Genomic DNA, 21,759 nt, shown 5'->3' on the forward strand with positions numbered 1-21,759 from the left:
ATCCTGATGCTTTCTCAATGGCCTCCTTTACTAAGTCACTACTAAGATTAAACCCCCAACAACTCGAGCTCTGGCCCTGGTCCTGAATGTCACCCTCCGGACCATATAGATCAGAAAAATGTTTCACCCATTCAGATTCCTGCATAGCAGTACTTTGAATGGACACCTGTCTCTGCTCTCTCCTGTTTACAATTGCCCAGAGGTTTCCCTAGTTATGGTCCCTAGGGCTCTTGGCATTTGTTTGCCATCATTCTGTAATCTAATATGTCTATGTGATTTGGACCAATGATTATAGTTTTGTCGTATCCTTCTTCTCTCTACACTCAACTCCTCCTTGTTCAGATCTTTATTGTTGAGCCCTCTGAGTACTTTCCGTACTTCCCTCTTCTTTAATAGCATCGCAATCTAAAGCAATTAACGAGCATGTTCTAAGGGCTAGCAGATGTCTGTGACCGAGCTGAACTGTGCCATTTGAAACGATGTTTGAGATAAAATGGAGCTTGCCAATAAAGGGCGTCATGGACTAAGGTAAGCAGCCTGAACGCGATCCTTCTCTTGACAGGCAACCAATGCCGCTTTCACAATATTAGCGATACATGGGCACATACAGGAGGATTTGCAATGATCCGGGCTGCTGTGTTTTACAGCACCAGAATCTGGTATAGAGGTGTTGGGGTATTTTATGATGGCTATTTTCTGCAATTAATTGCATTTTGGTATTTTGTTTGTTAGGTTTGATATCTTCCGGTAAGATGACTCGGAGAGTCGAATGCTCGCTGCTGCGATCTGTGTGTGATCTGCAGGTTGCAGGTTCGAATCCCGGCAAGGCCAACTCATACTTTCATCCTTCAGATGTCTATAAATGAGTTCCAACTTTGGTTGGGTGATATTGTATCTATGTATGTTCTCTGTAAAGCGTGTTGGCCAAAGCGCTACATAAATAATATATTAGCATCATTATATAAACTAAAATTGACAATACAAAATTCAATGTAGGTTTTTGGACTACATAATTTCTCAAAGATATCTTGTCAGTCTTATTATCTCTTTTATGGGGACACACTTGCAGTGTATTCACCCAGCACATCCTGTGACATTATACAGAGAAAGAGAAAAAGAGCACATGGGTCGGAAAACATTCTGAGGGCTGCCATGTTTCACAAGCGTAGCATGCTAATCATTTCCTCCGGCCACCGCGGTACATACTAGCAAAAGTGGACGTGCCAAGCATGATGCAGGCATGTGAGGTCTAACTTATGGCCATGGATCTCGCGCCAGGATTCAGTGTTCTCACCAGTGCAGCCATCAGGGCCGGAACCGAAGAACCCCGCGGCACATCTGTCGCAGCAGGGACCCACAACATTGGACTTGCATACGCACTGCTCTCCGAATTTACCACAGCTGGCGCCCAGAGAGCCTTCGCCATCGCACCTGCATTCTGCATAAAATAGAAAATGGAGCTGTGGTTAATATGTGGTTAATATTATTACAATAAATAGTGTTACAGAAAGGATGTCTACTACCCCGTGCCAGAAACTGCGTTACAGGTGTGCATGTGACACAATCCACGAGGGTACAAGCATTGTTATGGTGCCAACAGTTATGAAAATGGTCTCATTTCGTTGTCCAGCTTTTTTGTTTCATAATCAAATAAATAATGTGAATGATATCCTTACATGTGACAGAGAAAGCGTGAGATGAGATTAGGTGCAACGTTGTTTACTTTAGTACAAACGGTGTTTCTGTTAAATGTACAACACTTGCATTTCCAATACTCAACAACAAATGAATCTTCAAAAAGAAACGTAGATGTGCCCCCACAGCGCATGCGCCCCATTCCATCCCCCCCTACCTCCCTGCCAAGTCGCAGATTCCAGGGGAGGACCCGGGAACGAGCAGGAAATCAGTGTTAAGGTCGCATGTCCATACACTTATTGATCCAATTATGCGTTCTCTTCAGTCACTCTAATTGTTGAATTTAGAGTCTGATGCGATTCGTCGCCGGCCTACTGAAATGGATTTTCGCAAAGGTTTACAAACCAATCGCCTTGAGGTGGCTTACTATCTTATTTACTAGTTCTTCTGCCTTTTTATGTTGCACCCTGATCCTTGATCCCTGATTCTTCATTCCTAATTGTAATTCGTGTTTTAGGATATTCTGTACGCCGGGGGCCCTTCTGCACTGTTGGAAACACACACCGTATAGTGGTTTCAAATATATAGCCTAAAAATAAATTACGCAGCCAAGTTATTCCGAAACTCCCAAAAACAGAGGAAATGAACCCATGAATCCAAATGCTGACCTGGTAGGGCAGAACATGCTATCTACACCTGACCAGTAGGTGGTGCTGAAATCTAGAGCTAACATCCTAGGAGGATAGCTCAGCGGCAACGTGCTAACCTTGGAAACAAGACGACACGAAGCAACACAGGTTCGATCCCCGGGTCCGCGCTTAGAAACCTCTGGGTATTAAGTGCGTTATAAATACGCAACTAAGAGACATATACCTGTAACAGCGCCTCGATGCCCCCGGGCTGTGTGAGTGCTTTAAAAATGCAAATAAAATAAAATGTGAATTCCTGGCGAAACTAAGACTCAGTGATTCACTATGGGCCAAGAGGATCCCGCACACTGGAGTGTCCAACCATGGGGACATACGTGAGAAGAATGCTGGGCTTCCAATCCCAGTAGTTCCTTCAGGTGACAATTCGGAAGATAATAGTGTATGAGGCCCGTATCATGACTGGCTAATCTAGGACTGTGTTATGACCGGCTCTTGGTCATAGGGTTCACTCCAAGGGACACTCAGGATACACAGGCCAGGTACGCATAGTGGTTACTTTATTAGGGTTCTTCTGTTACAAAGATCAGATGTCATCATAGTTATTAGGAGATAAAGAGGAAAGGGACAGGAGCCCACTGGCTCCCACCACCCAGGCTCACTTAATCTAACTGCCTGGGTTAGAACCCATTCAACTCCAAACATTCTAATCTCACACTCCAGACTCACAGCCTACATTCTGATGGTGACATCAATCCTGGCTCAGCACACATGCAAGTATAAGAGCCAACCCTAACACCTCCTTTCATACAACAAACACACCTCAAACACACACTTAGAGGAAGCAACCCTAACACCTCCTCCTCTTGCATAAAGAACAACACACTCTTTCACAACAGCAAGACACACCTCACTCTAAGCAGAGTTCCGCTAACCCCAGAGATTGAACAAACAGGCGCAACGAACATCCTACGACAGTCCCAGCCACCACAACTAACATTCCTAACCAATCAAAATATCACAAATCACCTTCCGTTCCCCCCTGCCACAAAGGAACCTCGAACTGCCACTTTCGAGCACTAACCGGCCACCTCGGCAAACAAACCACAACACTACCAAGACCAACCAAACACAAAGCTCCTTCCGTTCCTCTCTGCCACAAAGGAACCTCGAACTGCCACTTCCGAGTACTAACTCCCAAAACCGGGAAAAACCAGGTACTGTCATAACTGCGCAAGATACTTACTAACAACCCAACAATCTACCCGGGTCACCAAGAAACCACAGTCACAACTCATGCCGCTGTCAAATCCAATACAAAATTCAAGCAACACAGACACACCTAATCACCAGTCACTCACCTCATCACACCAATAAAGAAACGCAACCATCTGTCACTAAACAACCACCACCAGCATAACGCTACAAATGTTGGCCAGACAAATGAGCCCTTCAAAACCAAATAAACACCCCAAAGTGAACACAGCTGCAAATGAAACATTGCCAGGCTTCTGAAATTAATCAAGAGCGGACTCAAGAACAATTCCAAAAGTCACCTAAAGTTAAAAGAAAACACTAAATGCAATGTCACTTGCATCTTCAAAATTCCAAGAAATCTCTGGACATTAACAACTCCAAGGTCACCAAAAACATCAAAGCTTCACACAGCTTCAAGTAAACTCCGCAGAGCTACACACCATCAAAAACAACATAGAAGCTTCACACAGCTTTAGGCACTAGTCCCCTGCTAGATGCCTCTGGACTGCTCCGCAGAGCCACAATCCAAAACAACATAAAAGCGTCACTAAGTTTCATGTGAACTCCTCAGAGCCACCAATCATCACAACAACAAAGCTTTGCAAAGCTTATGGTACTAGTCTCCTACTAGATACCTCTGGACCCCTCACAGTCACTAACCAATTAATCAAAGCTCCAACCAGCTTCCATACTAGCCTACCACTAGTAACATCACTGACCCCACAGGGCCTCAAAACACCAAACACCTCCAACTCCGCAGAGTCCCCTGACCAACCCTGGTCATGTACATCAATTAAAACACATTCCAAAAAGCCCCAAAAGATTTTAAAAGATTTCAGTTGGTGCACTGGTCATGCACCAACACTAAAACATTCACATACTACTCCAACACACACGTGAAATACAGGATGCTCAAAATACAGGCAACCCCCACATAGATTGTTAACTGCTAAGGAGCGCTGCAGTCACTCTAGCAGTCATCATGGGTTGCACATCCATACACGAACAAACAAAACCTCACGCCTACAATGTCTCAAAAATGGTTATAGTAAGCATTGCAATGACATACCAATAATCACATTATAAATTGCAGATCTCATTTCCTAAAAGTCCATGTTGCCAAAACATGGGCAACTCTAAATGCTGAAATGCCTCAAAGATTGAGGTAACCATTAATGAACAACATCACTCTTATTGTGCTTTAAGATCACAAATCTCACACCACACACACACAAGCAAAACATAGTGTTAGGATGATCAGAACGTTGAAACATAGTACATCCAAGTCACATTTTCTAAAAGTCCATGTCGCCATTACACGGGCAACCTAATATGCTAAAATGCCTCAAAACGTTATACTAAGCATAATAGGATCAACACCCTTTGATTGTCCACCTCAATCAACCTCATATGTGCCACTCACACACAACCCCTGTCACAACACAAATGTGGAAAACGACTTTAAATGAGACCTAAACGTCCATGTTGCCAACTCTAAAACCAACCTGCAATGCCTAAAAATGGTCACATCTAAAATAAAATGCATTTCCTATTCTCAGTGCAACATCATTCGCACATTTACTTCTCATGTTAATTCACTACTAATGCACAACAGCACTCTTCAGTCACAACTTGTCACATTGTTGCTCAATCCATTATGACATTTTACTTTATAAATGAAACTCCAAAATTTCTTCTGCAAGCGTAAACTAATCATCCACAAAAGCTACTATCATACCCAAACCCAAACAGTAACCGTTTTCTCATTGCGTGGTCCCCACTTCAGACCAAATCAGCAAAGCGTCTATACTCATTAAAACCTTTAGCCTTACAGGTGCATAAAAAGGCACAATTACGCTTACTTGGCATGGAAATTACACTTCCCCTTTTTAAATAATGCTGGCATAGTCACTCAGGATATGGTGGCACACTTGGGCAGCCTCATGCAACCCTGCCAATGTCTCCTCATGTATCAGGGGGCCTGCTCCTGGCAGACTCCAACAGGCCATCCTTGCCCCAGGCTCCATGGGGCAGGATGCTTCTGACACCCCTGGATGGCCGCCTCCAACAGCCCTGGGGGCTGACTAAAGCAGTACTGGGTGCCTGACTCAAACAGCCCTGGGTGCTTTCCATTTCTCCAGACTCTTGGACAGCCTCTAATGACTCCTGGCCTCAAACAGGGCACTCTGCCTTCTTCCCAGGGGTCTCCTCTGACAGGCTGTCCCTTCCAGCCCTGGGTGCTTTCCATTTCTCCAGACTCTTGGACAGCCTCTAATGACTCCTGGCCTCAAACAGGGCACTATCCCTTCTTCCCAGGGGACTCCTCTGACAGGCTGTCCCTTCCAGCCCTGGTGGACTGGCTCAAACAGCCCTGGGTGGTGGGTGTAAACAGTCTATGGGGGGCAGTGGGCTCTCCCCCTCTCCTTGCATTCACTTGTCCTCTTGCCTGCACCCCTCGCAGCAGAGTCTCTTCTCCTCTCTCACATGACATCACACAGGTACCTGTATCTCCTTTTGCTTCACTTGGTGTCCACTCCAAGGTCCTCCTTCACCATACCTTGGACCATCCTCGTCGCCAATTGTTATGACCGGCTCTTGGTCATATGGTTCACTCCAAGGGACACTCAGGATACACAGGTCAGGTACGCACTTTATTAGGGTTCTTCTGTTACAAGGATCAGATGTTATCATAGTTATTAGGAGATAAAGAGGAAAGGGACAGGAGCCCACTGACTCCCACCACCCAGGCTCACTTAATCTAACTGCCTGGGTTAGAACCCATTCAACTCCAAACATTCTAATCTCACACTCCAGACTCACAGCCTACATTCTGATGGTGACATCAATCCTGGCTCAGCACACATGCAAGTATAAGAGCCAACCCTAACAGACTGGCATTAAAAACAAGTGTAAGTAATGCTTGTCTCCCATCCCAGCCCCGTCAGGATTCTCAACCCCCATCCAACAGCAAGGTCGATGGAGCCAACATAGGTGCTAGGCCAGCCTGATCACGGGAAAGACTCAGAGCAGAGGCTTCAGAGCCCAGGCCAGGCCCACAGACCCCTGCCCACTGCTCTGACTACAGTGACGAAGGGCAACCAGAGGGCCTACATGTTGAAGACTGAGGGCTCTTCAATACCACCACAGCCACTCCCACTAATGCCCTCATGCCCTCAGGGGTGATGAAAGAAGCTTTGGCACCAAGATGAAGTCTGTGATACACGTGCAAAAGAGTAGGCAAGAGTAGGCAAGAGTAGGCAGTAAGGCTCCATGCCCTCAATGGACGTAGGAGTGAATACCTGGAGGCCATTGCACGACTGCCTTCTATGCCTTCTATAAAGGGTTCACCTACAGGAGGGTGGCATACTTAACAGCTGGGTAGCACCCCCCATTAAGCAGCAAACTCCAAAAGATGAAACAAGGCCTCTGGGCCAATAAACCTCACAATGGCCTCAATCAGGCCTATGAAAGGCAGAAACAACCCCTCAGGCTAACTGAGATAATGAGCAAACTAACAAAGCACAGGTGGCGGGTGAGATTGTGCTTATATATGAAAAGTACAACAGGTAAGGTCCCTTCGCCTAGATAACACTGATCAAGTCTTGCTGTTAAGGAGGGTCCTTCTGATGTATCTTCAGGAACGGATTGTGAAAAACCAGCATCCTCACAAGTCCAAAAGCATCCTTAAATTGACTATAGATTCACCCTGTAGGCCCTCGGGATACAGGACCCCTCAATGTGGCTTTCGTGAGCCTGCAGGTAGCTTTCGTGCAGGGCCAGCTACTTCCCAGATCGTTCTTTTCACTGGACTCATGGAGTTGTACTCAAGGGAAACTCGGGAGGGAAATATGACACAAACACAGAAGCCACAGGCCCCCCCACCCCCAACCCCCTGCAATCCAAAAAGCGTCTTAATGCTGAGGCTGCTACTCAATGAAAGATATTTCATGTCAATCTGTTGCTCCGACACTCTCCACATTTGGATTTTCTTTCCAGCTTGGAGCCTGACTAGCCCTTATGTACTTACCTGTCTGCCCTCCCAAAATCCTACTAATTTAAGAAGCACACAAACCCCGCCAGTGGCACGAGCCATGTGAACACTCAGTTCAAACAGTGCATTCCTACAACTCATTTAAAATGAACATAACAGAATTGTATATGTTTTCAATCTCTAAGCCTCAAGCAGGCCACACAGGGCACAGGCCTTTGATTGACAAAGCAGAAATGTGGCTGAATATTCTACTCCTGTTTTTTGCATGGCATGCTTCCTCTAGTCCCGTGGGTGTAGGCAAACCAGACATGTATTTTGACTTCCACCTGCATATCTTGGGATGCGTCTAAACATATCCCTACGTAAGCGGCAATGAACTCGCCTAAACCTTGGGAAAATAACTTCAGATTTGCTCAAAAGGACAATTAAGCATTTCCACGTTTTCACAAATTTTGATCCAGCGCATTCTATGATGTTTATAAGTGGTTGACAAGAAGCCACCCCACTTCTGAGTGATCAACTATGTAACCTCGACGACCAGATTCTTTCACTGGGATCACTGTGACTAATCTCACAGTTGGAGTGTTTCTGGAGCCTTGCACCTGTAAATACGCAGTTATAATCTATGTCAAAGATGTTGGGGATTAAAGTATTATGTACATGGATTTGTGTAAACTCATTGTGTTTCCTGGAGTTGCGCTGTATCTGCTTAGAGACTTGTGTGTCTTTGACTCATAAAACCACCACCGCCACCACAAATTTGGCACCCATGGAAAAATGAACGGACTTTTGCCTCAATTGAGAAGAGAGGAACACAAGGAATAGCTTAGTTCATGAAAACATATCCCTCAAAATGTAGAGTTCCTCCATTGCAGACTTTTCAAAATGGACCAGCTCAGGCAAGCTAACAATACCCCACTCCTGGAATCCCTCATGGGTTAAATAAAGGACAGACGGAATGGCATCCTCACTGTGCCCAGTTCTCTTTTAAGGCATTTCCTTGACACCCTCCTTTCCTCTGAAAATGGCTGATGTGCAGCCCACACCTGTGACCCACAGCTGAGTTATCTCCTGACGGGTCCTTTCGTTGCGGTAGAAACATTGTTTTAACTTTTGGCTCCAGAACACACTTCTTACTTCAATATGAACAACTGTAGAGATGTTTCACATTTTAGCAACAACACGCATTTCACATGAGATGTACTGTGACATGAAAGTGTGTATACTTACGGAGAGCTCCGTTGTGCATCCGAGCAGAAATGCTAACTATAAGGTCCTCACAGGCCTCCGGAGGAAGAGGGAATTCCGAAGCCACTTCTATGCAGTTATACTGCTGGTACCCGCCCAGCTCCTGCCTACTGCAAACATCTTCAGCCCCAGCCTTGGCAATAAGTCCAAGCTATGGATATAATTGCACAATGCACAGGTTTAGCAACATTCCCACATGTAATGGTCAATTGTAGCAAACATCATTTAAGTTACACCTTCGTTATTTGGAGCAGGGCACTGTCAGACATTTCTGGCCAACGATCCATCTCTGGTTGCTAAAAGAGCTCAGGAGTTAGTATGTTCACAGGGGCATAACACACACCCATGCAGCCTTTACGGTGCAGTTGCCACGCTATACAGTGGCCTCTAGATTGGCGCAAGGCTTATGTATGTCTGGGAATCACCAGGGTCCCTTGATCGCATTTTGCATGTGGCCCCCATCATTTTGTGTCCCACCAATGCATTTTCATGTGTTTTATGGGGGAATAGCTGCCTGGATTTCATCCAGTGATAGTGAGTGGGAGATTCAGGGGGCGAGACAAAGCCACATGGTTCGTAATGCGACCCTTGGAGGGTGCCTGGAGGATCCGCGGAACCTCCACAGATTACCCTTGCATGTCCTAGTTATGCAGCAGCTTCCAAGGTCAGAAATACCACCCAGAAACTAATAAGGGTCATATGGAAAGGAGGGGGATGTCCAGTAATCAGGTCCAAGGGAGAAATAACACTGAGAAAATGATTTCCGGGAAAGCTGTAAATGATATGCTTGCAAAGCAGGCGATTTGATATCCAGTTGGGCCCCATTTGTGAATTCATGCTTGGTGCGGGTCTCAACAACCAGCACATGTTGGGTGAACAAGCCCCAGGCAAGGAATGCGCACCAGAACCAAATGGAAGCCTTGCAGCACCCAGGAAGAACACACAGAGCCTGCGATTAGTGCGAGGATGCTGTGACTCGAAGAACAAACTCACAGAGGAGCAGGGGCGCCTTCACACCTGAAGTCCAGGGGCCACCTGGATCCTAACATGGCAGACAGGACTTTTATAAACTCACACCACTGGCACTAGGGCACAGGTCAATTCCCATTCTTGATTAGCATGCCACACCTAACAATCAGTAAATATAAAAGCCAAATACTTGGGGAGTAGGTGGAACCATTAGGGAACAGCCAATCGCGAACACAGGGACCGATGGGGAAACTGATCCACCAATTAGAGAACTCATTGGGACAATTAATATTCCAGCAACTGAATAAAAAGAGGCACACACCTCCGAAAGTTGAAGGTGTTAGGATCCGATTTTTTATTTTAAAAAACGTTTTATTTGCATTTTCGTAACATAACAGGCACTTGCCATACAGTCAACCTTTGTTAGGATCGCATTTCATAGAGATTGGATGAAGGAGAACAAGATAAGACAGCCAGAACCTACTTTGGACGAGTCAAGAAGGCTAAATAGCTAGAGCGAAGTGAGACAGAACAGGAGGAGACAGAGACATCTATGTCAAATTATATAACAGATCAAATGGAAGGGGAGGCTAGACTCAGAGCTTGGTAAACATAATTTATGTTTATACCCCTTAGAACTTGATAAAGAGGTTGAAATCCTCAATACACATTGTGTATTTCAATTGAATGTGGGAAGAAGCTTGGTCAATTACTAAAAAGGGCTCGTAAGTCTGACAGAACAGAACTGGACGTAACTACACAACAAGAAGGTATCATCCAATAAACAATGGCAGAATCAACGACACAGAGGGATGACTTGAAATTAGTTTAACCCAATAAAGATTAAGAATAGGGCAACTGAACACCAATGACACTGCCAAGCAGGGAAAGTCATCCGCAAGCCTGGTTATCAGAACAAACTCCACACTAAGACAGAGAATTTCTCTCAGAGAACCAATGCACCGAACCTCTAGAATATGTTGGGTCAGCTCAGCAGGTACTGAAACGTAATCAGGAATGGGGATTTCCCACGAATACGCACAGACAGATCGATAGCCTCACTTTCTGATAGCCTCACTTTCTCCTCTACACCAACAAACACAAGAATGCTGCTATACCCCTAGATCAATTTGAGGCCTAGCTGCGCACATACCTACGCACCACCATGAACACCTCAACAGTTTTTAGAACGTAGCTATAACTCACGAAATAATTGTCCTAGCTGCACACATAATCTCATAAACAAGCCCCACCACCGCCAGAATTCATACCCGAGGTCAACGACCTTGCTGCAGACATTCTACTGATCCCACACAAGCACCGCACCACACCTAGCATTAGAATACAGCCACACAACACGTAAACCACACTGGCTGCACACATACTGAGTGCACCCAAGCACTATTTACCACCCTACTCTCTCCACTGACCTGGACTATGGTGCCTTAAGGGTGTTCAGCCCACAACGTTACCTGGACTACGGTGCCTTAAGGGTGTTAAGCCCACAGTGTTTTGAGGTCATACCAATGGTATATAAGGGGCAATATGAATGCACAATAACATAGCAGAACTATTACAATATAGTTACAATGAAGAAAATAGTGAGTCTTGATTAGTTGTTTGCACACTTATGGTGTACAATCGAGTCAAAGATAGGGAGTGTGCAGTCTGATGAGGAACACATTCTAATCTATGGTGTTTTACACAGGAATGTGTGGGCCCAAGGTTACAGCCTTACCTATATCACTGGTTAGGCAGGATGTTGGTAATGACTAGATGTTCTAGCATATTGTGTGAATCTGGTCAAGGAACCACCTCTTACAGTTGTCCTCTGGGCATGAGGGGCTGTTCCACCATAGTTTCCATTGTTCCCATTAGATTATGAGGGAACAATATCAATTTTCAAAATGAGTCTCTTTTGAAGGGTTTAAAAAGAATTATGGACAACTGTAGACCATAACTTCTGATGTCATCCGTGAATCGCCTTTGATACGACTTCCCCCATCGTTCAGACAGAGCATGTCTTGACAAGAGAATCTGGTGTAAGTGGAACTCCAGTATGGTTCATATTTAAGAGTCAATTTAGAACCCCCACTTCAGCTTCACCACTTTAGAATAGTCGCAAAGGGGCGTGTGAGTCCAACTCCCAGTTGGAAGATTCTTTGGAAATCAGTAAAAAGCATTGATGCAATGGCATCCTCACTGTACGCCCGCAAAAGTGGAAGGGTTTTTACTTTTAGGGCCCACATTTCTGGAGCCCACTGCTCTATCAGGGTTTGTTTCTTTGAAGTGGGAGATGCCTAGGGTTATAGTCCAGAGTCATCCCTACAGGGATACAAACATGTGACCAGCAGATGAAACACAGATCCCTGCATCAGGTGCCTTAACCTACCTAGGAAAATATCTATGTCTATCAAAGCCTTATGTTTGGCTGACCAACATACACATGCATGGTATCTTCTCTTTACATGGAGACATGTCCATGAAAAATTGTTCTTTGAGACTACAGATGAAACATAATCAACAATACTATGAAGGTAATATGAATACAAACCGAGGAAGTGATTAAAAAATAAGACTTGCATAGCCACAGTTATCTTCCTACTCAGTTATTTGTTATGGCAATAGTAATGGCAATTAGTACCCGGCAAGAGTCAAGCAGAATGCAACACGCATTTTGATTAGCTCTTGCCGGGTCGTTACCCGGCTGAGAATCCTTCGATTCTTGGCCGGGATTCCAGCCGCCTTGTCCTCGGTGGGGGGGTGTGGCAGCCCCTCAGCCAATGTTGAGGTTCGAAGTGGGAGCATCCCCGCTCCGAGCCTCCCCATGGCTGAGAGGCTGCCTTCACCCCCCTCGGGGGACACTGGTAAGGCTTTTTTTTAAATGTTTTTTTCCCTTTCCTCCCACTTCCCTGCCCTCCCCACCCCCACTTACCTTCTTGCTCCTTCGTCCCCGGTGGGGGACGATGGCAGCCTCCAGCCGTGTGGAGACTCGGAGCGGGGCCATGCCCGCTCCGCGCCTCAACACGGCTGGAGGCTTCCATCGTCCCCCTGCCGGGGATGCAGGTACATTTTTTAAAAAAACTTTTTTTTCTTCCCCTCCTACCTTCCCAACCCCACTTACCTTCTGCTCCTTTTTTTTTTCGGGAGCGGACTCGCTGGGAACACTTCTGTTCCCAGTGCGTCCGCTCCCACTGGCTGCCATGGAAAGGGAAAACGGACTCTGTTTTCCCTTTCCCGGCGGCCAGTTTTTTGGTCGTTTCTTTTTTTTTGTCTGTCCCAAAACACAGCAGCGTTTCAGGACAGAAAAAAATTCTTTTAGTGCCCCGGTCACGCAGTTATTGTGGGCCGGGGTACTAATGGCTATGTGACCCTCGTGGCGGGGCATTACCGACTCAGCCACGCCTTTAACTATGCGCCCCGGGGTATTACCTGAGTCGGTATTGCCCCCCCCCCTGCTCAGTTCATATTGCTTTATTAAGATGAATGGATACTGTCATAAAGGGTGACCTATAACAAGCACTATTAAGAAAAGTGCCCAAACAGTGCAAAAGGCTCCAAGAGCCCATCTAGAAAGGAGTCTTGTACTGCAAGTGAATGGAGAGAGCTTTTCAGATTTCAGATGGGGGAAATTTGAAGTAGAGTGCACTCCCAGCACTCTGTAAACTACACCCAACGCTTAAGCCACACACCCTTTTTAGGCCCCCAGGATTTCACATCACTTTGTTGGACTAAAGTGTCATGAAGTGAAGCAGGGGCACAGCATTTCCTTCTCACGCTGGACATCGAAGAACAAGTCACCCTTAGGTTCCAATCATAAGATTGTGAGAAATGTTCAGTTGAAGGAGGAGTTCCGGAGGCCGAACTTTCCAGTAGTAGGAGGGTTCGAGTAGCCAGTGTGACGCATCTATCTGCCTCCTATGCATGTTTTGGGAATTGATCCCGAGTGTGCATAGTGGGAATTTGGTCCTGAACTTCCTATACACAATGAGGAATCGAGAGTTTTGGTTGACTATTTTTTTTTCTTTTTTACCAACAGTGTAAAAGCAAACAATGGAAAAGTGAACTTTACCAAGTTATGTTGTAACACACATTCGTAGCTTAATATGTCAAGAGACCTGGAGCCCACAGAATGTATTTATTTTATTTGTTTGAATTTATATAGCACCAAGGCGGACCGGGGGCATCATGGCGCTTGTTACAGACAGCGTACTTGGTTACATGAGAGCAGTAATATCGCCTATCTGTGGCTCTAGGTTCCATTGAGCCAGCTGGACGACAGTTGAAGGTTACTTTAGATACATAAAGATACAAAAATGTTATGGTAATATTGACAATGCAGTTGTAAAACAGACTAAGGGGAACGAGAACAAGGGAAAAAAGAAGGAGGGACGAATATTGAGGTTAGCAAAGATTCAGTGGTTTCAGAGAAGGACCAGAGTAACTTCGGATTCCTGGAGCCGCGGATCTTGTAAGTTTGTGGTTGGGGTGAGCTAGTTGAAGAGCATGGTTTTGAGTGCTTTACAAAAGGAGAAGTGAGCGGTCTCGTTCCTTATGACGGTAGGGCGGGCATTCCAATATTTGGGGGCTATAACAGGGAAGCTGGATCCTCCAGCTTTGGTCCTTTTAAAGGTTGGGATGTTGAGCTGATTGGTCTGGTGCGCGCGTTTGGGTCTGGAGCAGTGGTCGAAGTGGGCTCGAGCGGCCAGGAGCGGTGCTCCTCTACTTCTTTTAATTAAGTTTTACCGTTCCTATACTTTTGTTTTAAAAACAAACCGTTCCAGAATGGTTTAGTTTTAAAATAAAAGTGTAGGAAGCAGTTGAAACTTGTACTTTCAGCGCAGTGCACTGGACGTTCCCTTAAAAAGCAGGTGCATGTGCTTTGGGGTTAGTATTGTGCATGGTAAGGGGCATGGTGATGCGCTTTGTGGGGAGTTGTGCAGGCCAGTAGGGAACACAGTTCCACTACTTCTTTTCGTACACTTCGGCCACTGGTCTGGATGTGGACGTTTTGCTGTGTCCCTGGACTAACAGTCGCACACAGAATGTAAACATGGTTAGAGTCCAGGATGAACGTGTTCTCACCTACTCAGCATGCCACGTTTTGGTCCCTCTATTAATTTGCATTTTCTTTCCAGTTTTGTGGAAGCAACACACGTGAATGGTACTATGATTTTTGTTCAGTGCATCTGAAGGCCACTGTAAAGTAGATTTTAGCACACAGGAAGTTGGTGGTAAGCACAAAAGAGGATCACAGTAGTAGGATAGTTGAGGTGGCAGTGTGTTCACAATCATTGGCTGGGGGCAGAAAAGAGGCTCAGGGTGGGCTGGGAGAGCACAAAAGAGTGTCAGGGGATTTGGATAACAGAGAGAGAGACAGAGAGAGAGGGTGTGGGTGCAAGGGAGAACAGGAGAGCAAGAGAGAAGATAAGGGGCAGAGCAGAGGGAGAGCGAGAGACACTAGCTTATAGTAGGGACATGTTAACACTTGCCAACCAGTACCTCATAGCCTAGGGTGGGGTAGCCCTTGGGAGTCTCCTCCTTGCTGCAGGGCTTTAACCCTTCTTTTCTTAAGGAAAGGACCTTCATCGTCCTTCACGTTCACAGAAGAATGATGGCGGTCCTTTCCATTGAGGTTTGCATGCATGGCGGGAGGGAGATAGCACACAGCAGGGTGGGGCAGAGTAGCTGGCAAAGAAACGATCACTTGGTTGCTGAACGGGATGAAAGAATGCGCTTTCCAAAGGGACTCTTGATAGGCATAACCATGAAAAGGAACCCACTCATTGGTTTAAGAGGCCGCAGAAGGCAAAAATGAACATTTTGCTATATGGCTAATTCAAGCATGCCAATTACCAGGACAACCAGATGTCCCGATTTTTATCATGCAACGTTATCTCTTTTGTGTTAGAAATGCTTTGCCATATATGTGGCATTAACGTCACTAAACCTGACAAGGAGCAAAACAAGCCCAAACTATTGCCTTTGCCAATGCTTTTTTTTAAGGGATTTATTCTGCAGGAAGGACAATGTGCACATACATAATCAATTAACCTTTTATGCATTATAGGTTTGGTGGTGTCCCACCGGTAAATCCAGCGGGATAGCACCAAACAGGGATCCGAAGTGCCAGTAAGGACAGTTATTCCCCATTCCATGGAGTCCCATAGGACTACATGGGGGGAGTAGCCGGTAATACTGGTTCCAGTAATACCGGCAGTTTATGATGGTGTGGTGGTAGTGTTACCTCAGAGTTGGAGGTAATTCCGACCACCCCACCATCAAACTCTGAGTATGCAGGTCTGGAAAAGTGCCGGTAAACAGAATTACTGGCACATTCATTCTGGACCGGCAAACTTATAATGAGGCTGCAGGTCTTAAAGGCTTCCCCGAATATGGAATATATGGTAGAAAAGAGCAAGCCAAAACACATTAAAAAATCAGTGCCTTTGTCCACTATTTTATTTGGCATATAGTTGCATAGGGTTTGGAATGTTATAGATGTGCCACATGAGAGACATGCACTTGGGTCGCTGATCTCGGTTTGCCTGAATGTACGTTGAAATCAGCAATAGCACACAAGGTGTTACACAGCATGCTGAGAAATCAGGAATAGCACAAAAGGTGTAGCACAGCATGCTTAGAAATCAGGAATAGCACAAAAGGTGTTCCACAGCATGCTGAGAAATCAGGAATAGTGATGCAATGCATGCTGAGAAATCAAGAATAGCGCACAAGATGTTGCACAGCATGCTGAGAAATCAGGAATAGCACACAAGGTGGGTCATTACGAGTTTGGAGGCTCCAAACCCGGGTCCGGGTCCGGGTCCGGTCTGGCTGAATGGGGACTTACCGGGACATTCCGACCTATGCGGACCCGGTAAGTCCCCATTCAGTTAAGCATTCCCCATTCCCATTTGAGCCCTCATAGGGCTCAATGGGAATGGGGAAGGCGCTAATAACGGGCACGCAAATTGCGGGCCCGTTATTAGCTCCAAGGTCCCTTAACGGGACCTGCAGAGAACGGCTGGTCAGACCAGACGTTCCTGCTGGGACCCGCTAAGGGACCTCGGAATAGGGCGGTAAGGGTTTACCGGCACCGACATCATCACCGGTGACCGTTAACTCTTACCGCCCAACTCATAATGACCCCCAAGGTGTTGCACAGCATGCTGTGAAATCAGGAATAGTGCACAAGGTGTTGCACAGCATGCTGAGAATTCAGTATTAACACGACATCTGTGGTGGATCTGGTACAACTCATAGGAGGCCAATGCACTGCGGCTGTTTCCCTGCATTTTTGTGGCTTTTTTATGGGAGGCATGCTTCACATAACCCCCTTCTATGCCCCCCAATCCCCAACCCGCAAAATGAAAGTAACCTAAAAATGTCCACAAAATAATGCACAAAACAGCCGCTATGATTTGTGCCCTATGAGTTGGGCGGGTACCATCTGTGGTACCAGCCTGAAGAACCCCTAGCGGTTTGTTGCTGACTGCGGCATAAAAGCAGATCTCTTATTTCTAACATTTTAAGATCCATGATGTGTGGCCCCTCTGCTGTCAATCCCATGCACACTGTATGTGATGTGTGGCCGAATTAACTACACAATTCAAAAAAACAACACAACAACTAACCAAGAACATTTGGTCTTACTGTTACTTACCGAATCTATCAAGATGTGTGGCTTCGACTGGGAGTCCGTGGCAGGTAGTTGAGAAAAATACACATCTATCAGATAGTTTATCCCTGGTTCCAAGCAGACCTGAGTGTCCAGCAGAGCAATTCTGTTTGAATACAATGAAAAAGAGTTACCATTTGTATGCCACGGAATTCAATAAACTAGACCATATTGTTCAATCATTGGGCCTCATTATGAATTTAGTGGATTTGCCAGAGGTAAAGTCGCCAAGCTCATCTCGCATTATCATCGGATTACCGCATGGGAACCAGAGGCAAATCCTCAAGATTCTGATTTGATGTTATTCCCTATCATGGAGTCTCACAGGACTCCACTGGGCTTTTGAGAAATCGCCGCCGGTGGTAATTTCTCAATTTCTTTAGAGGTAAAGTCGAAGAAATCCATTAACCTTCGTAACAAACTTGGAATACGGTGTAGTAAATGCGGAAGCAATTCCGTCACTGCTACTTTCTTACCACACTGCCATACTCATACTGAGATGCCTCAGCCGAAGTGTGGGTAAGCACAATGATAAATACCATTGTTCTATTGAAACACGGCCACTGGATCATGATTTAGCATGCAATTAGTTGTGTAGTTCTTCCTGAGTTGTTGCAACTATCAGCTTGAGTCGACCAATGTTGGGCTGGGGCAGGGCACGACGGGCCACAACATAATCGAAATCCATCAGCATGTGAAGACTGGACCTCTCATTAATCCTGAGTCTTCTCCGGTTGACCTAACAAAGTCTATGCAACCTAATGACTCTTTGCTATTGCCACCCAATCCAACTCCCCCTTTGGATTCTGTCCCCTGGGGGGCTCTGCCTCCAGATTCTTGCCATAGGGTCCACGGGGCACCGGTGGCTGGTGTCCCGACCCGGGCTCTGTTTCATCCGTGCTGCCATTAAGCAACCACTTTCAGCCTCTCAGTGTGATCTCCCACCAGTCGTTGGCTGCACTTCCCTCTCACCATCTTCCCAGCACACCCAGTCCCCTTGTCAATGGAAGGTGGCCTCACAGAAAAAAAAGGGCAATCGGGTTCAGGCCCCAGCAGAGCAAAGTACCCCCAGATCCTGGTGCGAAGTTGATTCCCAAACTTGTGATTCTGGTCCGAGCCCTGAATGATGTCGTTCTGGCTGTATACCAACAGTGCTAGTTGAGCAATTGCTAATTGACATTAAGGCTCCAGTTATATTAAGAATGGCTAAGTGGGATGGGGAAATGGGGAAAATGGTGGAGGAAATTAAATGTGACAGGGATAAGGTAGCCTCCCTTTCCCCTGAACCAGTAAGTACTGCACCCTCGGGCAGGTTGAGTTCCGATGCCATTATAGGGCGCTAAGGTGCTTCCTTCCCGGTCCGTAGGCAGAACTCCCAGAAAGCCCAGAGTTGGCCGACTGGCACTCCAGCTGTGAGTTTTACAAGACTTGGCTCGGGTCCAGGCATGGTTGTCCTCGGGGAAGTGAGAGCTAACCAGAGATCACCTCACCCTGATGGATGGGCACCCCCCTTGTCGGGCTCAAACGCACTTCCACTATTTGGTGGTGCGCATGTCCCCGACAGACCGATGCAACGACCTAGTGTAGGTGGGCGAATAAACACTCCATCTATAGTAATGACGAATGTTACCAAGCTTGCCCCATATTTGTTTTCAAAACCAAGAATCCCTGATTAACAAATGTATTTACTGGTTTTGCAATGTTATAGGTTGTCTTAGGTTTTTTTTGTTTCATGGCACCTTGTAGAGGGGCTGTGTGGTATCGAATGTAGGGCTTAGCCCCCCAGAAATACTAACATTCTGTTTAGATCTATAGAGATCTTCTTCGAGGTACAACAAGCACAAGTAACTACCACCAAGCTCCCAAACCAGTCCCTCCCCCCCAGGGGACAACAGCGAACATTCCAGCGGGGACTTGCCCCACGTAGCAGTATTATTAAAGAGAATTGTGTCCCTGTATGTGCCGACTTGGAGGAAGTAAATTGACTGGGAGGTGGTGGTGGTACACTAGAGAGGGTCCACAATGAAATCGGATTGCTATCCTGGAATATAGCCGGTCTCAAGCGGCAGATGGACAACCCCGATTGGTGTGAGTTCATGAGGAACTTCCACATTATTATGTTACAGGAAACGTGGGCTGTTGAGCAGGTACCCTTCCAGCAGTACCAGACTTTTTGCAATCCCAGCAATCAGGGGCCCCAAGGTCCGCCCTAGTGGCGGCCTGTTGGTGCTGATTGAAATCACCCGGGGATAGAGGGCCAAATCCTGCCCTGCAGAGTCTATTGACCTTCAAGTGTTGCTGTTTAGGAAAGATCTCAATGCCCCACTTTACCTTTACAATATATACAACAGACCCTCATCAACTCTCTGTGTGTCAGTATGGAATTTCCTTGAGACACACATTAACAGCAGACCTCCGCCAGTACTTTCCAGGAGTAGCATTATTGTAGCTGGAGACTTGAATTTCCAAATTGAACCTGTAAAAGAGTTGGAAAACCTATGGGAGATCAGGACCATGCTTGGGATACTCCGCAGTTGGTAGCTGCCACCCCGAAAAGATGTCATAAATTAGCTTTGGCCTGCTGTTGTTTGTTTGCCAATCTAAACCTGTGGGCATGCAAAGGGCGGTTTAGCAAAGACCAACCTGCTAAACTAACCTACAGGGGGCCCAATGGGAATTCACTTATTGATTACATTTTCATCACAGGATCAGATTGGTCAAAGATCATCGACTTTGAAGTAATAGAGAGACCCGAAAGTGACCATTTGCCACTGACGACGGAACTAAGGGTAACAGATGTAATATCGAAGAGGAGAGGTGGCGGTCACATTTTGACAATCTCTATCAGAATAATGTTCCCCCGTACCCCAATAGCTCTTGGCGGGGGTGAGGTTCTGATACTGACTAGCGAAGAGGTGGCTACAGCCCTAAAATCCCTAAGCAGTGGAAAGCTGCAGGACCAGATCTTATTCCGACTGATCTAATAAAGGATAAAGTAGAAATCTGGGCCCCTGTACTCTCCAGAGTCTCAATGCAATCCTGGCCAGAGGGGTGGTCCCTGAATCTTGGAGAAAGGCAGTGATCATTCCAATTTATAAAAAGGGTGGTAAAGATAACCCAGGGTAATACCACCCATTCTGACTATTGGATGGCATTGACAAACTATTCGATAAGGTAATCCTGAAACATCTACAAGATTTGGCGGATAGGGGTGGTAAAGTTCACGAATTACAGGCAGGCTTAAGAAAAAACAGAGGAACGATCGATCAGTGCTTTATGTTTTTCCTTTTATTACAAAAATATATCGTTCTAAAGAAGATGAGCTTATATGTAGCTTTTGTTGATCTAAAAACAGCTTCTGACTCAGTTTGTAGAACTACTTAATGGCAAATATTACATAAACGCAATGCCCCGGTTGTCCTGATTAACATTATTCCAGAACTTTATTCTTTAAACACAGCTAGCGTCCGTTTTGGGGCAGGTGGTGAAACGACTAGTCCCTTCGCTGTTGACAGAGGGGTCAGACAAGGCTGCACTTTAGCTCCCTTTCTCTTTAAAATGTAGATACAAGAAGTGATTGACAGGATATTGATAGAGTGTCTGGATTGTCCCAAAATCGACGCAGATAAATATCCGGCATTGTTTTACGCTGACGATGCAGTCTTAATAGCAACATCTCCCCAAGGGTTGAAGACAACTTTGGCTGTTTTTGTGGAGATGTGTAATGAGCTAGATCTCAGCCTGAATATTGAAAAATCTAAAGTGATGGTTTTCCGCCCAAAAGGCATAAAGCGCACCCCACTAAAGGTTAAAGTTGATGGTTCTGTGCTGGAACAGGTGGAATGTTATGATTTTTCGGGCTGAGATTTGAGGAAACAGGGTGGCTGGGCAGCTCAGGTGTTAATATCATCCACGGCCCTAGAAAAGGTTGGTGGAGCAATTCTGGCATTTCATGCCAAGCATGGCAGGGGTGCAATCTCCCCAGCCGTGGCCCTTTTCCACAAACAGGCTATTCCCTCGGCCCGGTACGGTTCCGAACTGTGGGGGTACAGTAATGTGTCGAAGTTATGTATTACTGAACAAAAGCTTTTGAAGAAACTATTACTGTTACCAGCAAATGAACCATCAGAATTGGTATTTTTGGAGCTGGGATGCACCCCAGTAGGTGATCAGATCGGTGCCAGGCCTGTCGTCTTCTGGGCTAGACTTTGGAGGCAGCGCAGTCTCGAGAAATACCGTAATGCAGTACTCAATCTTTTGACGATGGTGGGAGGCAAACATTTACAGTGGGTTTCCGATGTAAAGTCATCCTTCCAGGATATGGATTTACC

General features: G+C 46.0%; 1 protein-coding gene across 3 annotated transcripts in view; it reads right to left on the reverse strand.

Annotated features, from left to right (window-relative positions):
* LAMB4 (laminin subunit beta 4) overlaps window positions 1-21,759 on the reverse strand; it is a 933,969-nt gene that overhangs the window by 384,217 nt on the left and 527,993 nt on the right. For all 3 annotated transcript variants that reach the window (XM_069629159.1, XM_069629158.1, XM_069629160.1), the window contains 3 exons: window positions 17,414-17,534; window positions 8,761-8,929; window positions 1,295-1,438 (listed from right to left, as the gene is read on the reverse strand). In XM_069629159.1, coding sequence (XP_069485260.1) covers window positions 1,295-1,438; window positions 8,761-8,929; window positions 17,414-17,534 — 434 coding nt within the window. The remainder of the gene's footprint in view (window positions 1-1,294; window positions 1,439-8,760; window positions 8,930-17,413; window positions 17,535-21,759) is intronic.

The sequence above is a fragment of the Ambystoma mexicanum genome, chromosome 12, assembly GCF_040938575.1.
Source record: "Ambystoma mexicanum isolate Mex_15411 chromosome 12, UKY_AmexF1_1, whole genome shotgun sequence".
Classification (NCBI taxonomy): Eukaryota; Metazoa; Chordata; class Amphibia; order Caudata; family Ambystomatidae; genus Ambystoma; species Ambystoma mexicanum.